At 38.7% G+C, this 24,578-nt stretch overlaps 1 protein-coding gene across 2 annotated transcripts in view; it reads right to left on the bottom strand.

Moving 5' to 3' along the window:
* Window positions 1–24,578, bottom strand: part of fmn2b (formin 2b) — a 75,583-nt gene that overhangs the window by 17,657 nt on the left and 33,348 nt on the right. For both annotated transcript variants that reach the window (XM_061967045.2, XM_061967046.2), the window contains exons 7-12: window positions 19,688–19,832; window positions 16,751–16,838; window positions 13,587–13,648; window positions 12,699–12,790; window positions 11,299–11,428; window positions 3,540–3,686 (exon numbers count right to left, since the gene is read on the bottom strand). In XM_061967045.2, the coding sequence (XP_061823029.2) occupies window positions 3,540–3,686; window positions 11,299–11,428; window positions 12,699–12,790; window positions 13,587–13,648; window positions 16,751–16,838; window positions 19,688–19,832 (664 nt within the window). The remainder of the gene's footprint in view (window positions 1–3,539; window positions 3,687–11,298; window positions 11,429–12,698; window positions 12,791–13,586; window positions 13,649–16,750; window positions 16,839–19,687; window positions 19,833–24,578) is intronic.

Genomic DNA, 24,578 nt, shown 5'->3' with positions numbered 1-24,578 from the left:
ATATTATGGTAAGAGTCATTCAAATAACTATAACATATAGAACATGCTATACGTTTACCAAACAATCTGTCACTCCTAATCGCTAAATCCCATGAAATCTTATACGTCTAGTCTCTTACGTGAATGAGCTAAATAATATTATTTGATATTTTACGCTAATGTGTTAATAATTTCACACATAAGTCGCTCCTGAGTATAATTGCACCCCCGGCCAAACTATGAAAAAAACTGCGACTTATAGTCCGAAAAATACGGTACTCACTAAATAGTAAACAACACTGTGGAGGGAGGTGTGGCCAGCGCGTTTGCAGGGGCAGAGGTCAACGCCGCTGTCTATGGTGCTGAGGACGAGCACCATCGGATAGGGGTGTGGCATGCGCTGACGGCGAGACACAGCTGGCATGTGATTAGATTTCACAGGTGGTACGTGTTAATCTAATCATCTGTTGTCTTTAACAGGGAGCGGCCAAGTGCAGGAGGAAGAGGAGTATTGGAGAGACTGAAAAGTCCGGAAAAAACGTTTTGTCTGATGAGCTTGTGGAAACAACCATTAAACCTTTGTCAACTCTGCACACCTGCCGTATCTGGCGTATGTATCAGTGGGACCGCGAGTGCGCGACTTCTACAGACACCAAATATCTAGTCAACAACAGATGTGGTTGCTCCTTCGGGAGACACTGTCATGGAGGGTAATTACAAGTCAGGGAGTTATAATTGAATCAAGACGCCGTCTGAGGGGATGGAAGCTCCATGACACGAGAGTAAAGTATATTTCAGCGTTTAGTGAAAGGGATGTTCAGCCAGTTCGAAACAGCCACTATCATGCACAGTGATGTCAGACCCACTCGTCATCCATTGCTTTCGGTCTCCCCAAAGGGGGGGGGGGGGGGTTACCCACATATGTGGTCCTCTCCAAGGTTTCTCATAGTCATTCACATCGACGTCCCACTAGGGTGAGTTTTTCCTTGCCCTTATGTGGGCTCTGTACCGAGGATGTTGTTGTGGCTTGTGCAGCCCTTTGAGACACTTGTGATTTAGGGCTATATAAATAAACATTGATTGATTGATTGATTGATACTTGGATTCTATTAGATCAGGCTCAAAGTGTTTACAAAGTATAAAATTAATACTAATATACATCTTGAACCTTTTTGAAAATGAGATATTATTCATCTAATTATGTGAATCACAACCTAACTATTAATTCATGAATACTTTAAACAAAAAATGTGTGTTACAGATTGAGCACAGGAAGTGAACAAAAAATGTGTAAAACATTGCTATGAAATGGAAAAGGGGTAGGATTTAATAACCTCTGCTTCTTCCTACTTATTTTCAAACATGTTGTGATGTGAAATTGGAATTACAATATAAATATAATACCATATTATAACTGTATAAAAGTTCGAAATAAATAAAAAACATAACCATAACTTGTGTAAAACAGATTTACATATAACCATGGTCTGTTTTGCAAGATGTTGTATTGTGTTGTTGTAATTTTACAGTCATGTCAGCTCATGACTACTTGGGCTCAAGCCCCAGAGGTTTTATGTAAAGCCTTGAATCCTAATTTTACTTTTAAGGGGGCGGGGGGACACTTCTCTGAAGTGATGTGTAGTAACAGAGTCCAACAGAGAGGCAGCAGCTATGTAAAGTCGCATGATTTTACAGCCTACCTGAGCTTCCCCTGAAGAAGAAGCCCTTCAGCAGTTGAGTGGCACGCACAGCCGCATGCTTGTGAAGACTGTAAACCAGGGGTCCCCAAACTACGGCCCGCGGGCCGGATGCGGCCCCCCCAGCATCCAAAATCCGGCCCACGGGAAGTCCCAAGTTAAAAAAAAAGTTTATTTTATTTTATTTTATTTTTAATTTTTTTAATTTTTTAAAAATCTTTCCTTTCTAATCCATTTTCTACCGCTTGTTACTCTCGGTGTCTCCTAGCCGCTCAGGCAATCATATTGTCTAAAAATGAATTTTCCCATCGATAATGTGACAATGTTAAATGTCAAAATGGATTAAAAAAAGCAATGTATATATATATATATATATATATATATATATATATATATATATATATATATATATATATATATATATATATACCGTTCGAAAGTTTGGGGTCACATTGAAATGTCCTTATTTTTTAAGGAAAAGCACTGTACTTTTCAATGAAGATAACTTTAAACTAGTCTTAACTTTATAGAAATACACTCTATACATTGCTAATGTGGTAAATGACTATTCTAGCTGCAAATGTCTGGTTTTTGGTGCAATATCTACATAGGTGTATAGAGGCCCATTTCCAGCAACTATCACATCAGTGTTCTAATGGTACAATGTGTTTGCTCATTGACTCAGAAGGCTAATTGATGATTAGAAAACCCTTGTGCAATCATGTTCACACATCTGAAAACAGTTTAGCTCGTTACAGAAGCTACAAAACTGACCTTCCTTTGAGCAGATTGAGTTTCTGGAGCATCACATTTGTGGGGTCAATTAAACGCTCAAAATGGCCAGAAAAAGAGAACTTTTATCTGAAACTCGACAGTCTATTCTCGTTCTTAGAAATGAAGGCTATTCCATGCGAGAAATTGCTAAGAAATTGAAGATTTCCTACAACAGTGTGTACTACTCCCTTCAGAGGACAGCACAAACAAGCTCTAACCAGAGTAGAAAAAGAAGTGGGAGGCCGCGTTGCACAACTGAGCAAGAACATAAGTACATTAGAGTCTCTAGTTTGAGAAACAGACGCCTCATAGGTCCCCAACTGGCATCTTCATTAAATAGTACCGGCAAAACACCAGTGTCAACATCTACAGTGAAGAGGCGGCTGCGGGATTCTGGGCTTCATGGCAGATAGTGGCAAAGAAAAAGCCATATCTGAGACTGGCCAATAAAAGAAAAAGATTAAGATGGGCAAAAGAACACAGACATTGGACAGAGGAAGACTGGAAAAAAGTGTTGTGGACGGATGAATCCAAGTTTGAGGTGTTTGGATCACAAAGAAGAACGTTTGTGAGATGCAGAACAACTGAAAAGATGCTGGAAGAATGCCTGACGCCAAATGTTAGCTTACGATCAGTAAAGTAATGGTACAAAGAAAGTGAATGATAGCAAGATAACGTACATAAGAATCCAAACAATCTTGAAGACAAAAATGTTAGTTCTTTAAAAAATCTGAATTACACTTTTAGATTTGTAAGTGTAATCCAGTGCTTTTTGTCTTTTTGTCATTTTGAAAAAAGCAGCATTTTATTTGTACATGCTATTTTTTTTATACATTCTCATACAAGCCTAAATCTACCCCTAGTCATGTTTCTTGTACTCGGTGTACCCGACTCTCACCTAACATCATCTGGTACAAGGCTCCACTTGGACAAGACCAATGCCATGGTTTGACAAACCTTAAAAGTACTAACATTACTATTTTGACTGATAATAACCATCTTATGAAAAAAAATCAGATTGTGCTGTACAAACTGTGCCTATGCTTATGTTTTTTTACTTTTATATAAAATGTCTTTGTCTTTACTCACGCTGCTTTTGACATCTTTGAGTTTAGGAAGAATGTCCAGGGTGAAACCATCAGCTTGGCCTCTTGTGCGATTTCCTCCGTTCATGAAGTTTCCAAAAGCCAGGACTAGACCTAGGACCTGTTTCACCTTTTCACTCTCCTGCAACACCTTGACAAGAGGCACAGTACTTGTTAACGGAACAGAAAAGTTCTGGCATGCATATTTCATTGGTTAGATTGAAATATGAAATGGTCGTCTCTTACTATCGTTAAAAACATGTTTGGGTTTTAAAAGTTTGAATCTGTCAATAAATGTCCCCAACTACTGTGGGAATTGAAAGAGTAAATGAAACCAAATTTCTAGGTATAATGATTGATGATAAATTGAACTGGAAATCTCATGTAAAAAATATACAACATAAAGTAGCGAGAAACACATCAATAATGAATAAAGCAAAACATGTTCTAGACCATAAATCACTTCATATTCTCTACTGCTCGCTAGTGTTACCATATCTGAGTTACTGTGTAGAAATATGGGGAAATAACTACAAAAGTGCACTTCATTCACTAACCGTGTTACAAAAAAGATCAGTTAGAATAATACATAATGTTGGATATAGAGAACATACAAATCCTTTATTTATTAAATCAAAAATACTGAAATTCCATGACATAGTGAATTTGCAAACAGCTAAAATTATACACAAAGCAAACTATAACCTGCTACCCAAGAATATACAACAATTCTTCTCAAAAAAAGAGGAGGAATATAATCTTAGAGAAAAATTTAATTTAAAACATTTGTATGCACGTACAACACTTAAGACCTTCAGTATATCAGTATGTGGAATTAAATTACGAAATGGATTAAGCAAAGCAATCAAACAATGTACTAATATGATCCGCTTCAAGAAACTCTTCAAACTTAAAGTGTTTACAAAGTACAAAGAAGAAGAACCATGACAAACATTCTCATTTTATTTCATCCATCTATTCATTCATTCATTCTCAAAATAATCTTACTTATCTCATCATATGACATATGACTTACTTCACCAATTATTATTATTAAATTATTATTATTTATCTATTTTTATTGTGATTACTTATGGATATTTGGGAATAAATTGTGAACAGGAAGTGAACAAAAAGTTTTAGCAACTGTTATGTAAAAGAAAAGGGGTAGGATTAAATAAGCTCTGCTTCTTCCTACTCCTTTTCGAACATGTTGAAAAGAGAAACTGGAAATTATGATGTATCATGTTGTATGCTTGCATGTTCGAAATAAACTCAAACTCAAACTCAAACTCAAATCCATTTTGCCCGTTCTTCTTGCCTACACACATCGATCTACATTGTCAACAGTGACAATTTTGCACTGATTGCTGGACCTGAACAATTAAGCAACAAACAAAAACAAACACAGAACTTGCTGGCGAGGAATGCATACTGAAAAAACAACAACAACAAAAACCAAGATCAGGGCAACTTGGACTAGAAACTGCAAAGTTTTAATCAAGCTAAATTGACAAGCTGAATGAACAAAGTAGAAGGGCAATGGGAAGCCTTATACTGTATAATGTATGTATTTCTTTGACAGGACAAATATTTTTGGGGAAGTGATGAAACAACAGACATATAATGATTTTTAGACCTGCAATTTTTTAGATATTGATTATGACTGTTTGTGGATGGGACATATTCCGTCCTTTTTTTCCACCTACCGCATGTTGTGACCTGACTGTGAAATCTGTTCATTAATGGGACATATTTGGATGGACATATTCATCACCACCTTGAAAAAAATGGATAACAATCGAAACTAATGACGGACACTGATGATAATTAGATATGTCCGAAAATGGCTTCTTTGCCGATATCCGATATTCCGATATTGTCCAACTCTTAATTACAGATTCCGATATCAACCGAACAATAGTGGTTCAAACCCCTCACCATCGTGGAATTAACACATTATTATGCCTAATTTTGTTGTGATGCCCCGCTGCATGCATTAAACAATGTAACAAGGTTTTCCAAAATAAATCAACTCAAGTTATGGAAAAAAATGCCGACATGGCACTGCCATATTTATTATTGAAGTCACAAAGTGCATTATTTTTTTTTAACATGCCTCAAAACAGCAGCTTGGAATTTGGGACATGCTCGGAAGAGTTAGTGCTGCAAGGGGTTCTGGGTATTTGTTCTGTTGTGTTTATGTTGTGTTACGGTGCGGATGTTCTCCCGAAATGTGTTTGTCAATCCTGTTTGGTGTGGGTTCACAGTGTGGCGCATATTTGTAACAGTGTTAAAGTTGTTTATACGGCCATCCTCAGTGTGACCTGTGTGGCTATTGACCAAGCATGCGTTGCATTCACTTGTGTGTGTGAAAAGCCGTAAATATTTTGTGATTGGGCCTTTAAGGTTTATTGGCGCTCTGTACTTCTCCCTACGACCGTGTACCACTCCGTACAGCGGCGTTTTAAAAAGTCATACATTTTACTTTATGAAACCGATACCGATAATTTCCGATATTACATTTTAAAGCGTTTATCAGCCGATAATATCGGCAGTCCAATATTATCGGACATCTCTAATGATAATCCATCCATCCATTTTCTACCGCTTGTCCCTTACTGGAGCCTATCTCATATATGAATTTGAAAATAGTGATGATGAAAGAAGATTTCAACTGCATTTTGCCAGAGAGCAGATGAAATAGTCAGCCTGGTGATGGCCCACGCTGCTGAGTGGGCCATCATAGCCGGACTACTTCTACTCCTCCTCAAGCTCCCTACCACCCATCCCTTGCGTCTGTGGGCCACTCTGGAGACGTCTGGCATCCACCCCTTGAGGAGGAGGCTAGAGTTTGTTTTTTTGCAGTGTTAACATGTAAAAATCGGCTCATTCTTGGTGACTAGCAATGTAGCTAATGGGAGCAATCAAGTCTACTTCTAAATCACTTTAAAAATGACATGTCAACAATACTTCATTTATATTCAGTAACCTGTATAATAATCAAGCTGTAGCGACATTGTTATTGTAAGAGCAAACACTGAGAAACTATTTTTCTAGCGTAGTAACACATCGGTATTAGCCGTAAAAGCTAGCTCTGGCAAGAGATAAGCTAGCTTCTACGTCAGCACAATACGCGTTTGAGTTTGTAATGCACAACACAATGTGATAGGACACTATCGCATTGTGTTGTGCATTACAACACTGCGTCTGTACTGTAGTTTTAATAACACGCATGACGTGCTGCGTGTATTATGTACAATATTAAGTTGTGACTCACTCGATGAACAGTTGTGTGTTTGGTCCAGCTGGCAGGGGACATTTTTTTCCGGTTTATTTGGGTAAGCACTCCATTTGTGTTGAAAGAGCTTGGCTCCAAGTTCCACATTTTCACAGTCAATTCAAGCCGACCTCACTCGTTCGGCTTCTGTCAACTCCAACGTTTCACCCTTCCTTCGTGTATGCTTCTAGAAGCAGGAGGTTATCCTCAGTATTTTCAGCTTCAAAAAAAAAAAAGTTGCAAACCCTCATTTGTCCAAAAAGAGTTGTCTTCATTGTCTAGTACCGAGTTTGCCATGATTTGAAAACACACTCGCTTATACAAAAGAAAAGATGCCAGATTATTTTGAAAGTGAAATATCCAGAAAAAAAGATACCAAGGCAGTGTGCTCATGCCATCTGCAGAAATAAACTGATTAAGGGCAATGGACTGACCTTCCATGAGTGCCTAGCAAGCCAAAGCTAAACAACAAAACCGAAAGAGTTGGACATATTTTAAGCGCTTCTGACCACACATGTGAGCTACAAGAAAGGCTGACACAGCTCTAACAACACCAACAACCATGAGCACGACAAGAAGTCGTCAACGGACCATTACAGCATTACCAGAGGTAGAACCACACTTAAAAGTATTAATAGGAACTCGACAAAACTATGTAAATGAGGTACAAGGCAATGTCAACAATCTCCACGAACATGAACGGTGTACAAAAAGATGTCTCAAATCTCCAAGAACAGATTATCAGAGAGAGAGTAGATATTCGTAATGATATAATGGAATTAACAAAGTTCAGAGACGAAATTAAGATTCTCAGTGAAGACAACCAGTGTTGGGACTAAAGCGTTACAAAGTATGTTACTGTAAAGCCGTTACTTTCGGCGGTAAATAGTAATCTAACGCGTTATTTTTTATATTCAGTAACTCAGTTACCGTTACTACATGATGCGTTACTGCGTTATTTTACGTTTTTTTTATGTAGTATCAGCTACAAACTGAAAAGATCTGAGTGTGTTTTATTGGAGCGCTGAGGAAGAGGCGACAAGGAAGAGGCGCGCCACGTGCTGTCTGTGTGTATGTGTGTGTGTGGGAGGGGGCGTGTTTGTGTTTACTAACAAGACATGGCGAAGCCCAAAGCCGAGTTTCTTAACATGGAGATATTCTCACTACTTTTCTTTTGTCGACCACAAAGCGAAGAACATTTTAGTTAAATGTAAGTTGTGTCTTGGATCAAAGATCCTATCCTAGCAATTCAAATCTGCTAAAACATCTACAAAAGCAACATACTTCGACGAAACTAGGAAAGAGAGACACACTTCACCTCCTATGCAACAGCGGCTGAATTTTAACGAGGCACTGCGCACTGTCAATTCTCTTATATACTGTTGCTCTTTCATTTTAGACTTCTAGAGTGTTTGATTATCACATCACTCTAAATGTATAGACTATAAAGTTCACAAACATAAAGAGGGATGCTAGTGGGCCAGGCCAATCTTTCCTTATCTCTAAACTAAAACTGGGGAAATGTGTAGTGTGTTCTGGGCTTCAGACATGATTTTATTTCAGAATTCCTTGAGAGAGAAAAAACGCCTGGTTAGGCTTTGTGTATGTAGTGTGTGCCTTCCTTGGTTTACAGCTATGTTGTTATTATGCAGTTTGTTACTTATGTATGTTATGTTCCAGCTATTTAAAATAGTTTAGTCAATTTGTTCTGGCCTGAAACAAATTGGCCCTTTGAAACATATCTTTGTCTTTGTGTGTTGTTTGTAGACCACATTGCTTAGCAGAGTTCAGTGATGCAAATGCATGTCAAGTTGATCAACAGATTGTATTATTCTCCAGTGCAATAACAGTACTGAAATGAAGGCGAAAAGGGCATTAAAGGGGGCCTTAAAACAAATTAAAAAAAAAATATATAAATATAAGTAACTAAATAGTTACTTTTCACAGTAACGCATTACTTTTTGGTGTAAGTAACTGAGTTAGTAACTGAGTTACTTTTGAAATAACGTAACTAGTAACTGTAACTAGTTACTGGTTTTCAGTAACTAACCCAACACTGAAGACAACACAGCATTAAAACAGGAAGTGGAGAAGCTGAAAGAGGAGAATGCAACATTGCGCCAACAGTTGAATGCCAAGCAGCAAGACAACAACCATTGGGACATTAGCAGTGTTGTGGAGAACATTCAAGTGGAGATAGAAGCATTGTGGCAACAGGTGCTACTAGATAACACTGAATTTAAGAACTAAAGGGAGGAAATGGCTGCATTAACACAACAGCTCAATGCCAGTCAACAAAATATCACCAATCTGGGGAATATCCGTGTTTTGGAAAACATCAAAGTGGAAATGGATCAGTTTACTTGACAGAATGACATCATCATTACAGGGCTACGCATCAATCCTCGATCCTGTCAGGTTTTTTCCTCAGTCATTTCCTGTCAGCGCTCTTATTTTGGTTATTTCCTGATTGTCTCCCTGAGTGCTGCTTCCCCTCAGCTGTGGCTGATTGGCACCTGGCCACACCTTGTGTCAATCAGCCAGCTGCTATTTAAACCTGCCTTCCACTCCAGTCAGTGCTGGATTATTGTCATTTCTACCTGTCGATATCGTTACAGCTACTACCTGTCGTGCTACTACTTGTCCTTGTACCTGTCGTCGTAGCGGTAAGCTGTTCCTGTTAGCTATTTGTAGTTTGCTTTCTCCTAGCTCTTTTGTTTCATGTTTTCTTGTTAGCCATTAGCTGTTTCCAGTTTTTTCTGTTTGCTGGTTCCTGTTTTCAGTTTTGGCTATTCCTAGTTCCTGGTTTGTGTTTTTACCTTTATTTTATGAACATTAAATCATGTTTTACTGGACAAAGCCTGCCATCTCTGCATCTTGGGGTTCGTCACCAACAACACATTGTGACAGATCCTATGCAAGAGCAGTTGACAATAGACCAGATGACATGGTTGCTGCTTCAACAGAGCGACAAGTGGTCAACTTTCTGGGATTTAATTTCAATATTAACTCCATTGACTCGTACTTCTTACTGAATAGAAGAGGCAACAACACCACTGCAGTCACCATAGTGAACCTTGCCAATAGGAAATCCAAAATGGCATTGCTGACACAGGGAAAAAAGCTGAACGGTACAAATGTGTACATGAACGAGCACCTCACTAAACGCCATGCTGAAATCGCCAAGAAAGCATGCGACTTGAGGAAACTTAAGGAACTTGGACTTGAACCTGACCTGTGCCATGCATTTAAGAATCTGATAAAAGACTTTAGTGTTGCTGTCGAAATGCTTATACATTTACAGCGATGATTCACTTCTCATGGAGCTGTTTTGCAGAATGACTTAACACTTGAGTTTTAGTCGTATGCAGTGTTGGGACTAACGCGTTACAAAGTTTTGGCGGTAACTAGTAATCTAACGCATTATTTTTTATATTCAGTAACTCAGTTACCGTTACTACATGATGCGTTACTGCGTTATTTTACGTTATTTTTCATGCAGTATCGGCTAGAAACAGAAGATCTGAGTGTCTTTTATTGCAGCGCTGCGGTGGAAAAGAAAAGGCGTGCTTTGTGTGGGTGGGGGCAGGGGGGACTCCCATACCGCAGTTGAGGAGCGCAGGGGAGACGTTACTCCAGGGCCTATGTACGTCTTCGGGGCTAACAACCTTCACTTTACCCGGCAGTGGGTCTTTACAGCTGAGGGTGAATGACGAGACCGGTGGTTTGTTGCAACTTTGTGACTTTATTGGATTTAGCCATCCACCAAGCTAGAGCACCTGCACACACTTACTGTCGCCGCTCCCTCACCTCTCTCGCCCACTCACTCACTGACGTCACTCACCTCACATGCTGTCATATCTTAAAGGGCCACACACACACACATACGCTACTCTCATAACAACTAACAAGACATCATGGCGAAGCCAGAAGTCGAGTTTTTTAACATGGAGACATTCTCAATACTTTTCTTTTGTCAAGCACAAAGAAACTAACATTTTAGTTAAATGTAAGTTATGTCTTGGATCAAAGATCCTATCTACTTAAAGTTAAAGTTAAAGTGCCATTATGTTGCAGCTATTTAAAATAGTTTTGTCAATTTGTTCTGGCCTGAAATAAATTGGCCCTTTGAAACATATCTTTGTCTTTGTGTGTTGTATGTAGACCACATTGCTTAGCAGAGTTCAGTGATGCAAATGCATGTCAAGTTGATCAACACATTGTATTATTCTCCAGTGCAATAACAGTACTGAAATGAAGGCTAAAAGGGCATTAATGGGAGCCTTAAAAAAAAGGGGAAAAAAAGAAGTAACTAAATAGTTACTTTTCACAGTAACGCATTACTTTTTGGTGTAAGTAACTGAGTTAGTAACGGAGTTACTTTTGAAATAAAGTAACTAGTAACTGTAACTAGTTACTGGTTTTCAGTAACTAACCCAACACTGGTCGTATGTACTTTGCTTAGAGAGAAAGAGTCACTCACCTGACATACCCGTTGCAATATATCCAGTTTCTTCATTATGGATGACGTGCACTCACAAAAGCTCGACTGGAAAAGAATACAAAAAACTCGTCCGGAAAAGTTGGCAATCAAAGAGAGCTGGTAAAGAAACCTGTAACATAAAATATACACATTGTCACCTTTTCACAGACACAAGACTTTCTGTATGTTTGTCCTTATTAGTAATGAAGCACAATGCAGGACTGTACGCGGAGCTTTTTTACTAGTAGCACAGGTGCCCCTGAACAAATAAAAAAATAGGAGCATAGAAAAAATGTATGAGCAATATAGAATGTTTTTAAATAACACAATTGTATTATTAAAAGTGAAACAACATGCACAGCATTGAAAATCACCTGTAATGAGTAACTTGTGCCGAAAACCAAAGTCAAGTAGGGGCTGGCAGCTATAGCAACAATTAACACAATTTTTCATATAAAACACAAACGGAAAACACAGGAAATAGCACAGGAAAGGAGGACCACAACCTGAGGATACTTCATTTAAGAATTGCAAGTTGAATAATGCTTGTTTTCAGCATAAATTATTGATTTCTATCTTAAAAGTCTTGATATAGAAATCTTTATTTAGGATGTCTTGTCAAGTAAAATTAACTAGCTGCATGGATAGATCATTTCACTATTTTTTGTATTCTACACTGCAAAAACTGAAATCTAAGTAAGATTAAATATCTCAAATAAGGGTGATATTTGCTTATTTTCTGTCTGATAAGATAATTCTTCTCACTAAGCAGATTTTATGTTAGAGTGTTTTAATTGTTTTAAGGGTTTTGGTCCTAAATGAGCTCAGTAAGATATTACAGCTTGTTGCTGAGATTGTATGACCTACGTATATTGAGTAAAACATGCTTGAAACTAGAATATCAACTGATGCAAAGCTGTCATCAACACTCACAAGTATAAAAGCACTTTTTTAAAGTTATAATTTCTTACTTCAAGCATGAAAAAAAAATCATGATGCCAAGCGCATATCATTATGTCAAGATAATGTCACTAGCATTTACTTAATTTTAAGAATATTTTTCAACATATTGAGCAAAAAGGTCAAAAAAAATTTTCTACCAAGAAAAGTGCACTTGTTATTAGTGAGAATATACTTATTTTAAGGTATTTTTGGGTTCATTGAGGTTAGCTAATTTTACCTGTTTTAGGAAAGTCTTGACAAGCCGAATTTTCTTGTTCTATTGGCAGATAATTTTGCTTAGTTCAAATAAAACACCCCTAATTTTTGTAATTTTTTCCTTGTTTTTGAACACTGACTTTTTGCAGTGTAGTCTTTTTTTATCAACTACTTATTGCAGTGTAGGCACATATGCGAGTGAAATGCTCACACTGTACAGCCCTGCCATGGCATCAACTCACTGTTCAGGTTTGTCCAGAGGTTTAGCATTCTGCTTGTCTTTTGTGGATTTCACATGCTTTTCAATCTTGTCCAGCTCCTCTGGCAGAGCCCTCTGTAGAGTACAAATGTAGCTACAGTGACTGACAAACTTTAGTCCAAAAAAATCAAAATACAACACAATTTTGCAAGAATGGAAAAAATTGGCATTAGAAAAAACTTTGAAGTTTGTAAATACAGTAACTAAAATATTCTGACTGAAATCTGCAGTCAATTTGAACCAAATTGCACTGTTTAATATTTTGTTGACAATAGTAACATATTGTAATTAGGACTATTTATCAAAATCAAATACTAGATATCTATTAACTTTTTCATTCATGTTGTTCTGGCTAAGAACAAGATAGGTAGACTTTTTATTTTTGTTGAGCCATTGGTTGTATGATAAGTGTATGGTATTAGGCAATATAACATCCATCCATCCATCCATCTTCTTCCGCTTATCCGAGGTCGGGTCGCGGGGGCAGCAGCCTAAGCAGGGAAGCCAAGACTTCCCTCTCCCCAGCCACTTCGTCCAGTTCCTCCCGGGGGATCCCGAGGCGTTCCCAGGCCAGCCGGGAGACATAGTCTTCCCAACGTGTCCTGGGTCTTCCTCGTGGCCTCCTACCGGTCGGACATGCCCTAAACACCTCCTTAGGGAGGCGCTCGGGTGGCATCCTGACCAGATACCCGAACCACCTCATCTGGCTCCTCTCGATGTGGAGGAGCAGCGGCTTTACTTTGAGCTCCCCCCGGATGGCAGAGCTTCTCACCCTATCTCTAAGGGAGAGCCCCGCCACCCGGCGGAGGAAACTCATTTCGGCCGCTTGTACCAATATAACAGATTTAAAAAAATTTGTGCATTTACTTACATTTTCATACAGTGCCTGCAGGGTCTCCAAGTCAACTATTGTGTTGTCCAAATTCAAGATGGCTGCAGGAAAAGAAAAATGCAAGAAAATGATTGAGGAGACAAGATGAGTATTGCATTTTTCTGACTATAAGGCACACTTAATATCTGTCTATGGATGTTCTCATTCATCCAGGTCATTGTAATCTCCGGGCATTCAATCGATCGCAACTGGACTGTTTGGTTTGTCTTAGAAGATATTTCGCCTCTCATCCGAGTAGACTTCATCAGTTCATGCTCAAAGATTTTAGATTGATCATATTTACTCTTAGACTTACAGTATATTGGTCAGATCTAGTCTAGCAGCTGGTGCCAAAACCCAAATATGTGTACTCCAAACCCAGGAGAGTGTGTCTGAGCAAGGATGGTTTTGCCTTATCGAGAAAAACAACTGCTTAAATGCAAACAAACAATCCTACTCTCAAAGCCAACAACAGTTGTTGTTTCTAACTCCTGTTATTTGTCAGAGTCTCTTGGAAATGGTTGAAAGTACAGTGTTGTATGTGTTTTTTTTCTTCAACTTTGACATAGATGGCTTCCCTCACTCCTCTTTCGTACCATCTGTCCTCCCTGTCCAGAATCTGTACATTTTCATGTTCAAAAGAGTGCTGTTTCTCTGAGTCTTGGCCTGAAGAGTTTGTTCGTCTACGCTGTCCCATGCGTCGGCATAGTGGTTGTTTTGTTTCCCCGATATATGAATCAGTGCATTCATCATTACACTGGTATAGCCAGATTGTTTTTTGTGGGTGTAGGGGTGACCACTAAGCCAACACATGGCACAACATAGATGGGCAAACTCTCAATTCTGGTTGTGCTTACTGACCTCGAAGCAATTTTATTTGGTACATGGTGTAGTGATAAGTATGACTAGTAGATGGCAGTCTGCCATATGAGATGCGTGTGGGCTGCAATTTGACGCCTGTTCAATAAATGACGCTAGCAAGTCCCCGTGAGCAAGCAACACCAAAGCTTTGACGTTTCATGAACAGTACAGAACATTACACATGGCGCTCAAAAATGTGTCAAAATGTTTTAGTAAGACTTTGGTAAGCTACGAAGTTACAGCGACTACTGTAATCAGACGTACTGTGGCTCAATATACAGTTATTATGATGGGTTGTGTAAAAGGACGCCAAAATGGCACCTATTAGGAGACATTATCTAGCGTTTTGTTTTGCAATTTTTTACAAAGCCAGCTTTTCTTATGTATTGGTACCGGCTGATGTGTATTTGGGATCTGTGTAAGTCCTGAAAATTTGCGAGCGTCCGCCTAAACTTTGGAACGCTCTCCCTCTGAATCTCAAAACGGAACATCTCTCAATACGTTTAAATCTTCTTTAAAAACTCACTTATTTGCGCTGGCGTTTAACACAAGCGGAGTTGGACATATCCATAGACATTTTTATCTTTTTCTTTGTATCCATTTTTAACTGTGTTTTATAGAAGTGTTTTGTATTTATCGTGATTTTGATGATTTTTTATATTTTACCTTTTTTTTCTTTACACAATTTTTATGCATATTAACTGTGTTTTTTATATAGAATGTTTTGTGCTTATTGTGATTTTGATGATTATTTTTTTAATATTTTACTTTTCTGTTTTAATTCGTACAGCACTTTGGAGCAGTAGTCTCTTTCAGAAATGTGCTATAGAAATAATTCTACCTTGACCTTGACCTTTGACCATTGTAGTCCACGCAGGGGTGAATAAGCTCCTACTTCTTTTATATCTTCTTGTTGTGGGGTATTCATTCTTCGCTGTTGCCATTTTTAATATAAAGTAGCGTACAGATTTAACTTACATCTCTCAGCGCTGAAAACTACAGGTACAACAAAGATGACGGCGAGAAGACGCTGTCAAAGTGGAGGCACGTAAAAAATAAGACCGCCCACAAAACGACACATCCTGAAGATACGCTCAGAAAGCGGCTTGAAGATGGTCTGTAAAACATAATCTATGCAACATTTTGACCAAAGAACCATCATTACATGTTATGTAGACCACAAGGAAGGGCCATGCGGTAGACAGGGTGTGCAAAAATTAAATTGCGTGGACCATGAGTGTGATCTACTACGACTACGTGTACAAATGAAAAGTGACTGCCTTATTTAAATGAGAATTTTGCGTGCTTACAGGGTTTTTACCAAAGGGACACATGATCCTTTTCTTCTGCATTTTAGACAACAAAAAACATGCACTCACACTTAATTCTGTGTGCTAGGCAGTGAATCACATCACCAGCACATTTGTGCTTAAAAAATGACTTAAATGCTACAAAATGTGCACAATGAACGACGCCTTTTCTCTTATAGGAGCTATATCATAATAATACGATTTCCCAAATAAAAAAAACAAACAACATAAAAAAAAAAGAAAAATGCCAACCTACACCATAACACATCAATTACATTTGTTTTAATTAGCCCCGCAAGGCATCTAGCAGCTATAAAATTATAAAAGGAAATTGCAGAATAGACGATACATTTAATATTTTTTCTTTCCGACCAACCAAAATGTTGACACAAACACGTAGTACAGAGGATTCTCGTCTGTCCGTCGTCTGTCTGCGTAGCGCAAGCACTGATCCTGTGGAACTGTCAGTTTCTATGTCCTTCTGACACGTGCCAAAAAGCAAAAAGCAAAATAGTGCTCGCAAAACACTGATGAGTGTTACGAAATGACATTGCGCGTGCGAAATAACTATATTTGAATTTTCTCCTCCCAGTTTTGTGGCCGTTTTAATGATCAGCATATATTTAGCATAATAGTGAAGACAGAGACACAAAATGGATTGCACACATTATTTTGCTTACTCAACAGACGCAATCTACTTTGCACACGTTTAGTAGATCAGCTTTGCTTGTGCTATCTGGTGTGCATGTGTTTTAGTACACGCAAACCTTTAGTAAATTAGGCCCAAAGTGTTTTAATGTAGAAAAAATCATTATAATATGCGCCTTGTAATTCGGAGTGCCTTTTTTACGAAAATAGGCTCATGGGCAGTGTACTTTATAATCTAGTGTGCCCTATTGTCTGAAAAGGTAGGTTGTAAGCATGCACCCCACAGAGAAGAAAAAAAAACATTTATGTTATTATGTAGAGTCAAAATGTAAGTCAAACAGCCACCATGTTGGATATCTTTCATATCAAGGTGAAGTGAAGACATCAGGATTCCCACAGCCTGAGATCGTTTGTTGCTTAGGAGCTTTACAACCTAAACAAATAAAAACAGTGGATTAGAGCAGTGTTTTTCAACCCCTGTGCCGCGGCACACTAGTGTGCCGTGAGATACAGTCTGGTGTGCAGTGGGAGATTATCTAATTTCACCTATTTGAAAAATATTTTTTTCAAACCAGTAATTATAGTCTGCAAATGATGTGTTGTTGTTGAGTGGTCGGTGCTGTCTAGAGCTCAGCAGAGTAACCGTGTAATACTCTTCTATATCAGTAGGTGGCAGCCAGTAGCTAATTGCTTTGTAGATGTCGGAAACAGCGGCAGGCAGTGTGAAGGTAAAAAAGTATCTAATGCTTTAACCAAAAATAAACAAAAAGTGAGTGCCCCTAAGAAAAGGCATTGAAGCTTAGGGAAGGCTATGCAGAAATAAACTAAAACTTAACTGGCTACAAAGTAAACAAAAACAGAATGCTGGACGACAGCAAAGACTTGCTGTAGAGCAAAGACGGCGTCTACAAAATACATCCGAACATGACATGACAATCAACAAAAGGATGAAAACAACTGAAATATTCTTGATTGCTAAAACAAAGTAGATGCGGGAAATATTGCTCAAAGGAAGACATGCAACTGCTACAGGAAAATACCAAAAAATAAATCAAAATAGAAGCGCAAGACACAAACTAAAACACTACACACATGAAAACAGCAAAAAACTCAAATTAAGTCACGGTGTAATGTGACAGGTCTTGACAATACACCTACTTTGAGACAAGAGCTATAGTGATGCATGGTTGTTTATAGTTTAAAGTCATATCCAACAATTACGACAACAACTTTTTGCTGTCAACTGAGTTTTTCAATGACTTCTGCTGGTGGTGTGCCTCCGCATTTTTTCAACGCAAAAAATGTGCCTCGGCTCAAAAAAGGTTGAAAAACAGTGGATTAGAGAGTGGAGCCTATGATATTATAGGCTAAAACAGTGACGTGCTGTCAGGGGAGGCAAGTGAGGCAGTGCCTCACCTTGCCACGACGGGGGTAAAAGGCTTAACCATGAGATGTTCAAAAACGAAGTAATGAAATAAAATAAGTTTTAATATTTCTCTTTTGGTCTATGCTTTCTGTGTGATTTTGGTGTGTTTCCTGTATATTTTGATAATTTTCATGGTCAAAATCGCGGAAAGTCCATGTTTCATGATCAAAATAACGCGGCAGACGAGAAATGAGGCAGACACAGGTGGTGCCTCCACCGCTACACACAAAGTGTATTGAGCGCGTGCGTGCGAGGGGGCGCGTGCTTGGAAAAGGCAGGCCATGAGGCAGCAAGTACCTCTGCCTCAAAGTAGGGGGCGATATACCAAAAGTTCATGAACTGCCAACACCGGTTAACCCTTAAGAAGTAGAAGAAGAAAACAACAGACAGCAACTGCTACGCTTCCCGCAAACTGTGACGCTTTTTCGCCCTAAAAATGGAGGATTGGATTTCTAAAATGAGGAATTTTTCAAGACTGGACTTTCAATCAAAGCAGGAAGTCATTAATACTGGGAGATCAACGCCAGAGCTGCCAGATTTGATTCAAACGTGTGTGGTCCGAGGACAGAAAATAACTTGTTCATTTAAAAAGGATTGGTATACTGGAAAAGAATGGGTTTGTGGCTGTGCTACAAAACACGTCTTTATTTATTTCTCTGCCTTTTATTCTCAACCAGTGACCGTGTTTGGACCCAAATGGGCTATACTGATCTGAAAAACCTGCAAAGAAGCCTCAAAAAACATGAATGCTCATCTGCCCACATTCAAGGTCAGATTTCTTACAAAACGTTTGGAATGTCACATATTGATCTGGCTCTAAATGAGACTAAATATCAGCATCCACAATGCCAATGGTGAGATATTAAAAGACCTGATAAACGCCACTTGCTTTTTGGGGAAACAGGGGCTTGCATTTCGTGGCAATTATCTCAATTGAGAAAAAGACTTTTAAAACTCAAAGAAAAAGAGAAAAAGGAGGACTTCTACAACAAAGTCATAGAGATCTTCGTCCAGAAGGAAAGGCGAATGGACTTCATTTACAAGTAAAGATAAGACATACTGTCTAGTTCAGTGGTCCCCAAACTACCGCCTGCGGGTTGGATGCGGCCCGCCAGGGTCCAAAATCCGGCCCGTGGGAATTCCCAAGTTTAAAAAACAACAACATTTCTTTCTTTATAAAAAAATATTATTGTTTTAAATCTGTCCTTTCTAATCCATTTTCCACTGCTTGTTACTCTCGGTGTCTCCTAGCCACTCAGGCATATCATATTGTCTAAAAATGCATTTTCCCATCGATAACGTGACATCATTGCGCTCGCGCCACAGTGGGTTGAATTGTTTTAACCTAATGCGGCCCCCAGGTCAAAAAGTTTAGGTATCCCTGGTGTAGTGTCTGCTCTGTGTTAATTTTGTGCTAAGTGTATTGAAATGTTTTATTCTAGCATCATACTGTGTGTTTTTGTGATTTTGAGCCGGTGCAAGTCATGTTTGTAAATCTGACTTGTGAGTCAGTGACTTAGCATCATACTGTATGTTTGTAAATCTGACTAGTGGGTCAGTGCCTCCCCGACCTCAAAGCTCACTGCACGTCACTGGGCTAAGATGTATGTATGGATGGATATTTTAACAATTCATACAGTATGTATGAATGGTCTTGCTGCGATTCATTCTCATATAATATTGTTGTGTTTTCTTATTTTTTTTTATTTATTCTGTTGTATAGTACATTTAAGAGAAAATGATCAAAAACCAGTATAGACATTTTGTTTATTCTCTGCTGTATGCATGTTGTGATGGACATAAATTAAGGCTGCGGTAAGATTTAAAATATGTAAAATAATAATGCAATAAATCACCTGTTTGGCCTTGGACTTAGTGATTGTGTCGGAAAGTGGCTGCTTCTTCTCCTTGACGGCTGTTTTGGAAAACAACTCCACAAATTCCTCGAAGTCTACATCAGGCTCTTCTATTTTCTCCCACACGGACACAGTAGATATTTCCCTAAAAAATACAAGACAGATTAAATGTTAATCTTTTAAAAGCACATTGTCATTGTCATAGCAAGTGTCAGAGATGAGTTTGCAGTTTTGCTGCATTTTGGGACTATGTTAGCCCTCAACTGTCTCTCAAAAGCCTTTGGAGTGAGATGTGCCTTTTCACGGCAAGTTTAGTTGGCCCACAACTCTATCTTGTAGGCAAAACTATTGTGTGTATTCAACTGATTTACAATTATGTATTATTTTGGCTCCCGCACACACACATTGTTATACAATATCATGCAAATGAATTTTACATTGATTATAAACACTTTGAATGTTCAGTCATGTTTGGTTTCGTGTTTAAAAAACCCCATCCTAGTTATCATGTATTATTAAAATCATTACATTTTTCACTATGTTTTCTCAATGCATGAAAAAATTACTTGAACTTGCGCTGCATTGCATGGTAAGGTCGTCATAAGTATTTTGTTTATGGTATTTTTCTGAAAAAGATTTGCAGAACATATTTAGAGAGAAAAAAGTGCCAGATTATAGTTTTATACATACCGTATTTTTCGGACTATAAGTCACAGTTTTTTTTCATAGTTTGGCCGGGCTCCAGTGCAATTTATATATGTTTTTTTCCTTCTTTATTATGCATTTTCGGCAGGTGCGACTTATACTCTGGTGCGACTTATACTCCGAAAATATGGTACTCAACGCTAAAATGAAAGCAACATGTATGTGTTTGCTCTCATCTTTCAAAGAGCTGAACTTACAGAGCTCTACAGAAAAAATATATTTCGATTTCGGTCTAAATCTGTGTTAATGAGTGTTTTTTCTTTTGCAAAAATTTCTGAATTGCCTTTGACGGCTTATGGTAGGAAACTAAAAAAAAATTAAAATAATAATGATTTACGAGCTCTGGTGGACATTCCTGCTATAAGCATGCCTATTGCACACTTCCTCAACACTTGGAACATCAATGGCTTTGTGCTGCAAATTTGGAAATGCTCGGATCCTGATCTAAGGGAATCTGGACCATATCATTATATTCAACAGTGTTTCATAATTTAGACTTAATGACATAGCAAAAGATAAATAAATTGTAGAAAAAACATACAAAAATGGTGCCCAGTCTTGCCCAATTTTCACACAATGTTCACATAGCAGAAAAAGTTAAATATCTTTTGAGTTTTGCTCATGAAAGATAAGATCAATCGGCTCGTGGGTGGTGGTGAGGGTCAGCAGTTTTAAATTATTGAGTGTGACTGTGGCGTAGGACCTGTCCTGGGGCACACACATTGTCTCCGCAGCAGGGAAGACCCAACAATGCCTCTACTACCTGAGGAAGCTGGAGCACTTACATTCCCAGACCTTTGATGGTGAACCTTTATAACTGCGCCATCTAAAAGTGCTAAAAATCCATAAGTTAAGAAACTTATAGATTTTAGTGTGGTTTTCTAGCTCCAATAAAGCGGACTTATAGACACTCCCACGAGTGATTGGAAGTGCTCTTACAGAGATAAGTTCCATCTTCACCACTCGCTGTCTGAGGAGACTGCAGAACATCCTGTGTGACCGTCACCACCCTGCTCATCATCTGTTCCACCTGCTGCCCTCAGGCAGAAGGTACAAGTCCATACAGGCCCGAACAACAAGACTGTCCAACAATCTGTATCCTCAGGCTTTAAGGCTGCTGAACACCACCTTCCTTTGACCCCCTCTCATGGACAATAACCACATCCACCAACAATAGCTCTGAACTGGATTTTGCATTGTTGCACCCCTGTCACCATCTTCATGTATCTGTTACAATGTTGCAAGGGCGTAAGCAATTGTTAATTGTTAATCTGTTAAATGTTTACACTCTGTTATTTATGGGAATTTTTGGGTTTAGGAACTTGTGGCACTTTACATGGAACTATGCAGTGTTGATGCTCTCAACTTAATTTTGTTGTGCTTTGTGACAATGACAATACATTTAATTTAATTGAACTTAATTCAACAAGGCATGACTGGGCAGTAGATATGTGACGTAATTGTTAGGGCGGGGACAACTGACGTAACCAGGAAGTGTTCCGTAGGCTAGACTGTCCCAGGCTAGAACTCTTGCCAGGACCCACACTCCGTCGACCGAATGGGCTGGGTCCTTAAAAGGATGTAGCCCCCGAATTGAGACACAGATTATATGTCTAGAATCTGACATTTTAACCGTGAGTCATTTGGTCAAAGTCTCTAAAGTACAACCCTGTTTTTGGCCTAAAAATAGCCAACGGACACCAAGATGGCTGACTTCCTGTTAATTTTTAGATATGGGTTCTTCAGAATTTAACGTGCATCCTAAACATCTCCAGGGATTTTCATGACAATACGTGACTCTGGGGCGAGGGGCTCAATTTTCCCAACATTAAAAGGAGCCAATTTTTACGTTCCATTTCGGCACCTCTAAAATACCTGATTAGACCCCTACCGGACGTCTTGGCAAAATTTGGGCAGTTTTTGTGAATGCTAAGGGCCTCAAAAATGGAAAGTCCAAAGTGATAGAAGAAGAAGAATTAAAGCTGCGAGCAGTGTTGAACGGGCCCTTTCCCCCCTTGCACCGCAGGGTTAACACGTGAGAGTCAGCATGCATGACCTTTGCGGTCATGTCCAACTCCACATCCCAACACGCCTTCAAAACTTTCAGGAAGATCGGAGCATGTGTAAGGAAAGTATGACTGTTATCATTTTTCACCACAAGAGGTCGATAAAGGTGCAGCAGTAATCATGCAGTTTTCCCACCCAACACCTTGACCCACCTTTAAAAATTCCAGGAAGATTGCAAAATGTGTAAGGATATTATTATTATTAATATTATAGTTTTTCACCACTAGAGGGCGATGACGGCCGCGCAGTAGTCAAGCAGTTAAGTCCTACCCAACACTCCAACCCGCCTTATAACATTTCTGGAAAAGTGGTCATGTGGACAAAAATTATGACAGTTAATTATTTTCACCAGAAAGGTTGCTTCCCAACAAACACACGACTCTCCATCAAAACATTTGGGAAGTTCAAATCATGTGGAATGAAGTTAAGACAGTTATAATTTTTCACCGCAAGGGGGCGATGGTAGTGTTTTTTTTTACTATCATTATGAGAGACAAGAACACGTATTTTATTTTGTAGGATTTTAAAGATGATAAAATCGCTTAGAAGATGCGGCTAATGGGAGTCACTGTTGTAGCCTTTAAAGTTAGCTAAAACAACTTCATAACCCTTGATCGTTTTATATACACACTCCAAGGCTACACTTAACATAGTAACAAACACTTTCATAACAATATGTAATATGTACAATATTTACCGTATTTTAATCATTTTAATCATTGCTGGGACTGACTTCTTCTGTTTCCATAGTAGCGCACTTCTGACTTCTGGCAACAACTGTGCGTCCTACTTCTATGAACAAACACAAGTGTTTTCTTCGCAATAGACAACAAAAACGACTATTTTCGGACAAATGAGGATTCACAACTTTAGAAGCTGAGTATACAGAGGATGAACTACTACTTCGAGAAGCCAGCACGAAGAAAGAATGAAACGTTGGAGCAAACGGAAGCCAAGAGAGCGAGGTCGGCGTGGCTCGAAGCTGTAAATATGAAACTTAAAGCCAAGCTAATTTGACATAAATGGAGTGCTTGCCCAAATAAACCGAAGAAAAAGTCCCCGGACAACTGAACCAAATGCACAACTGTCCATCGAGTTAGGCACACTTTAAACTTTAATACACGCAGCACGTCACGTGTGTTGTTACAAATACAGTGCATATGCTGTTTGGCTAGCTGTGTACAAACAAAACATGAAATAATACTTTACAGATACTGTATTATGATTGTTCACGTTTTTCATTTAGTAAGAGTGGTATCTTATTACATTTTGTTTTGCATTACAAACTCAAACGCGTTTCGTGCTGATGAAGAAGCGAGCTTCTCTCTTTCCGTAGCTAGCATTTAAGGCTAATACCGAAGCATGCCAAAGTTTTTACCCTAGAAAAAGAGTTCCTCAGTGTTCACTCTCACAATAACAATTTCGCTACAGCTTGGTTATTATACAGGTTACGGAACATAAATTAAGTATTGGTGACGGTTTTTCAATGCATTTTTAAATTTATTTATAGGTAGGATGGATTGCTCCCATTAGCTGCATTACTAGCCACCAAGGGCGAGACGATTTTTACAAATTAGAATGCAAAAAACAAAACAAAAACACGTTGTCTTCTTGTCTCTCATGATGATTGTGAACGATAGCCAAAATTCCAAAAAAGTGCAGTTCACCTTTAATGTCTTGGCATGATCAGACCCCGACCTTAATGCTATGTCAGTTAAAAAGAAGATGCATTCATCTAAAGTACGGTAATGACAGTTTGATTGGTAATGGCGTTTGGCCCCGCCCACTTTGAATGGCTATGAACAGTTACTGACCTATCAAGCACTTTAGCGTCGTCAACATCATTTCTACCAATTAAGATCAAGATCTGAGTTTGTAGAGCTGAGTTATTAACGTTTTGCGTATTGTGGCGAACCATCAGATCAAAGTTTGGCGCTATGCCACGCCCACATCTTATAGCGAAGGCAACATTTTGTTTGGAATTTAATATCAATAATTTAAAACGCAACTCATTTGGTCAAAGTCTGTAAGAGGAGTTTGTTAAATTATTACCCCTTTTTTTTGCCAAAAAATGAAACACGAAAACCAAGATGCCGACTTTCTGTTCGTTTTTCCTGAG

The sequence above is a fragment of the Nerophis lumbriciformis genome, linkage group LG11, assembly GCF_033978685.3.
Source record: "Nerophis lumbriciformis linkage group LG11, RoL_Nlum_v2.1, whole genome shotgun sequence".
NCBI classification, from domain to species: Eukaryota; Metazoa; Chordata; class Actinopteri; order Syngnathiformes; family Syngnathidae; genus Nerophis; species Nerophis lumbriciformis.
The sequence above is the reverse complement of the archived record's forward strand: the minus strand, read 5'-3'. Positions and strand labels throughout refer to the sequence as shown.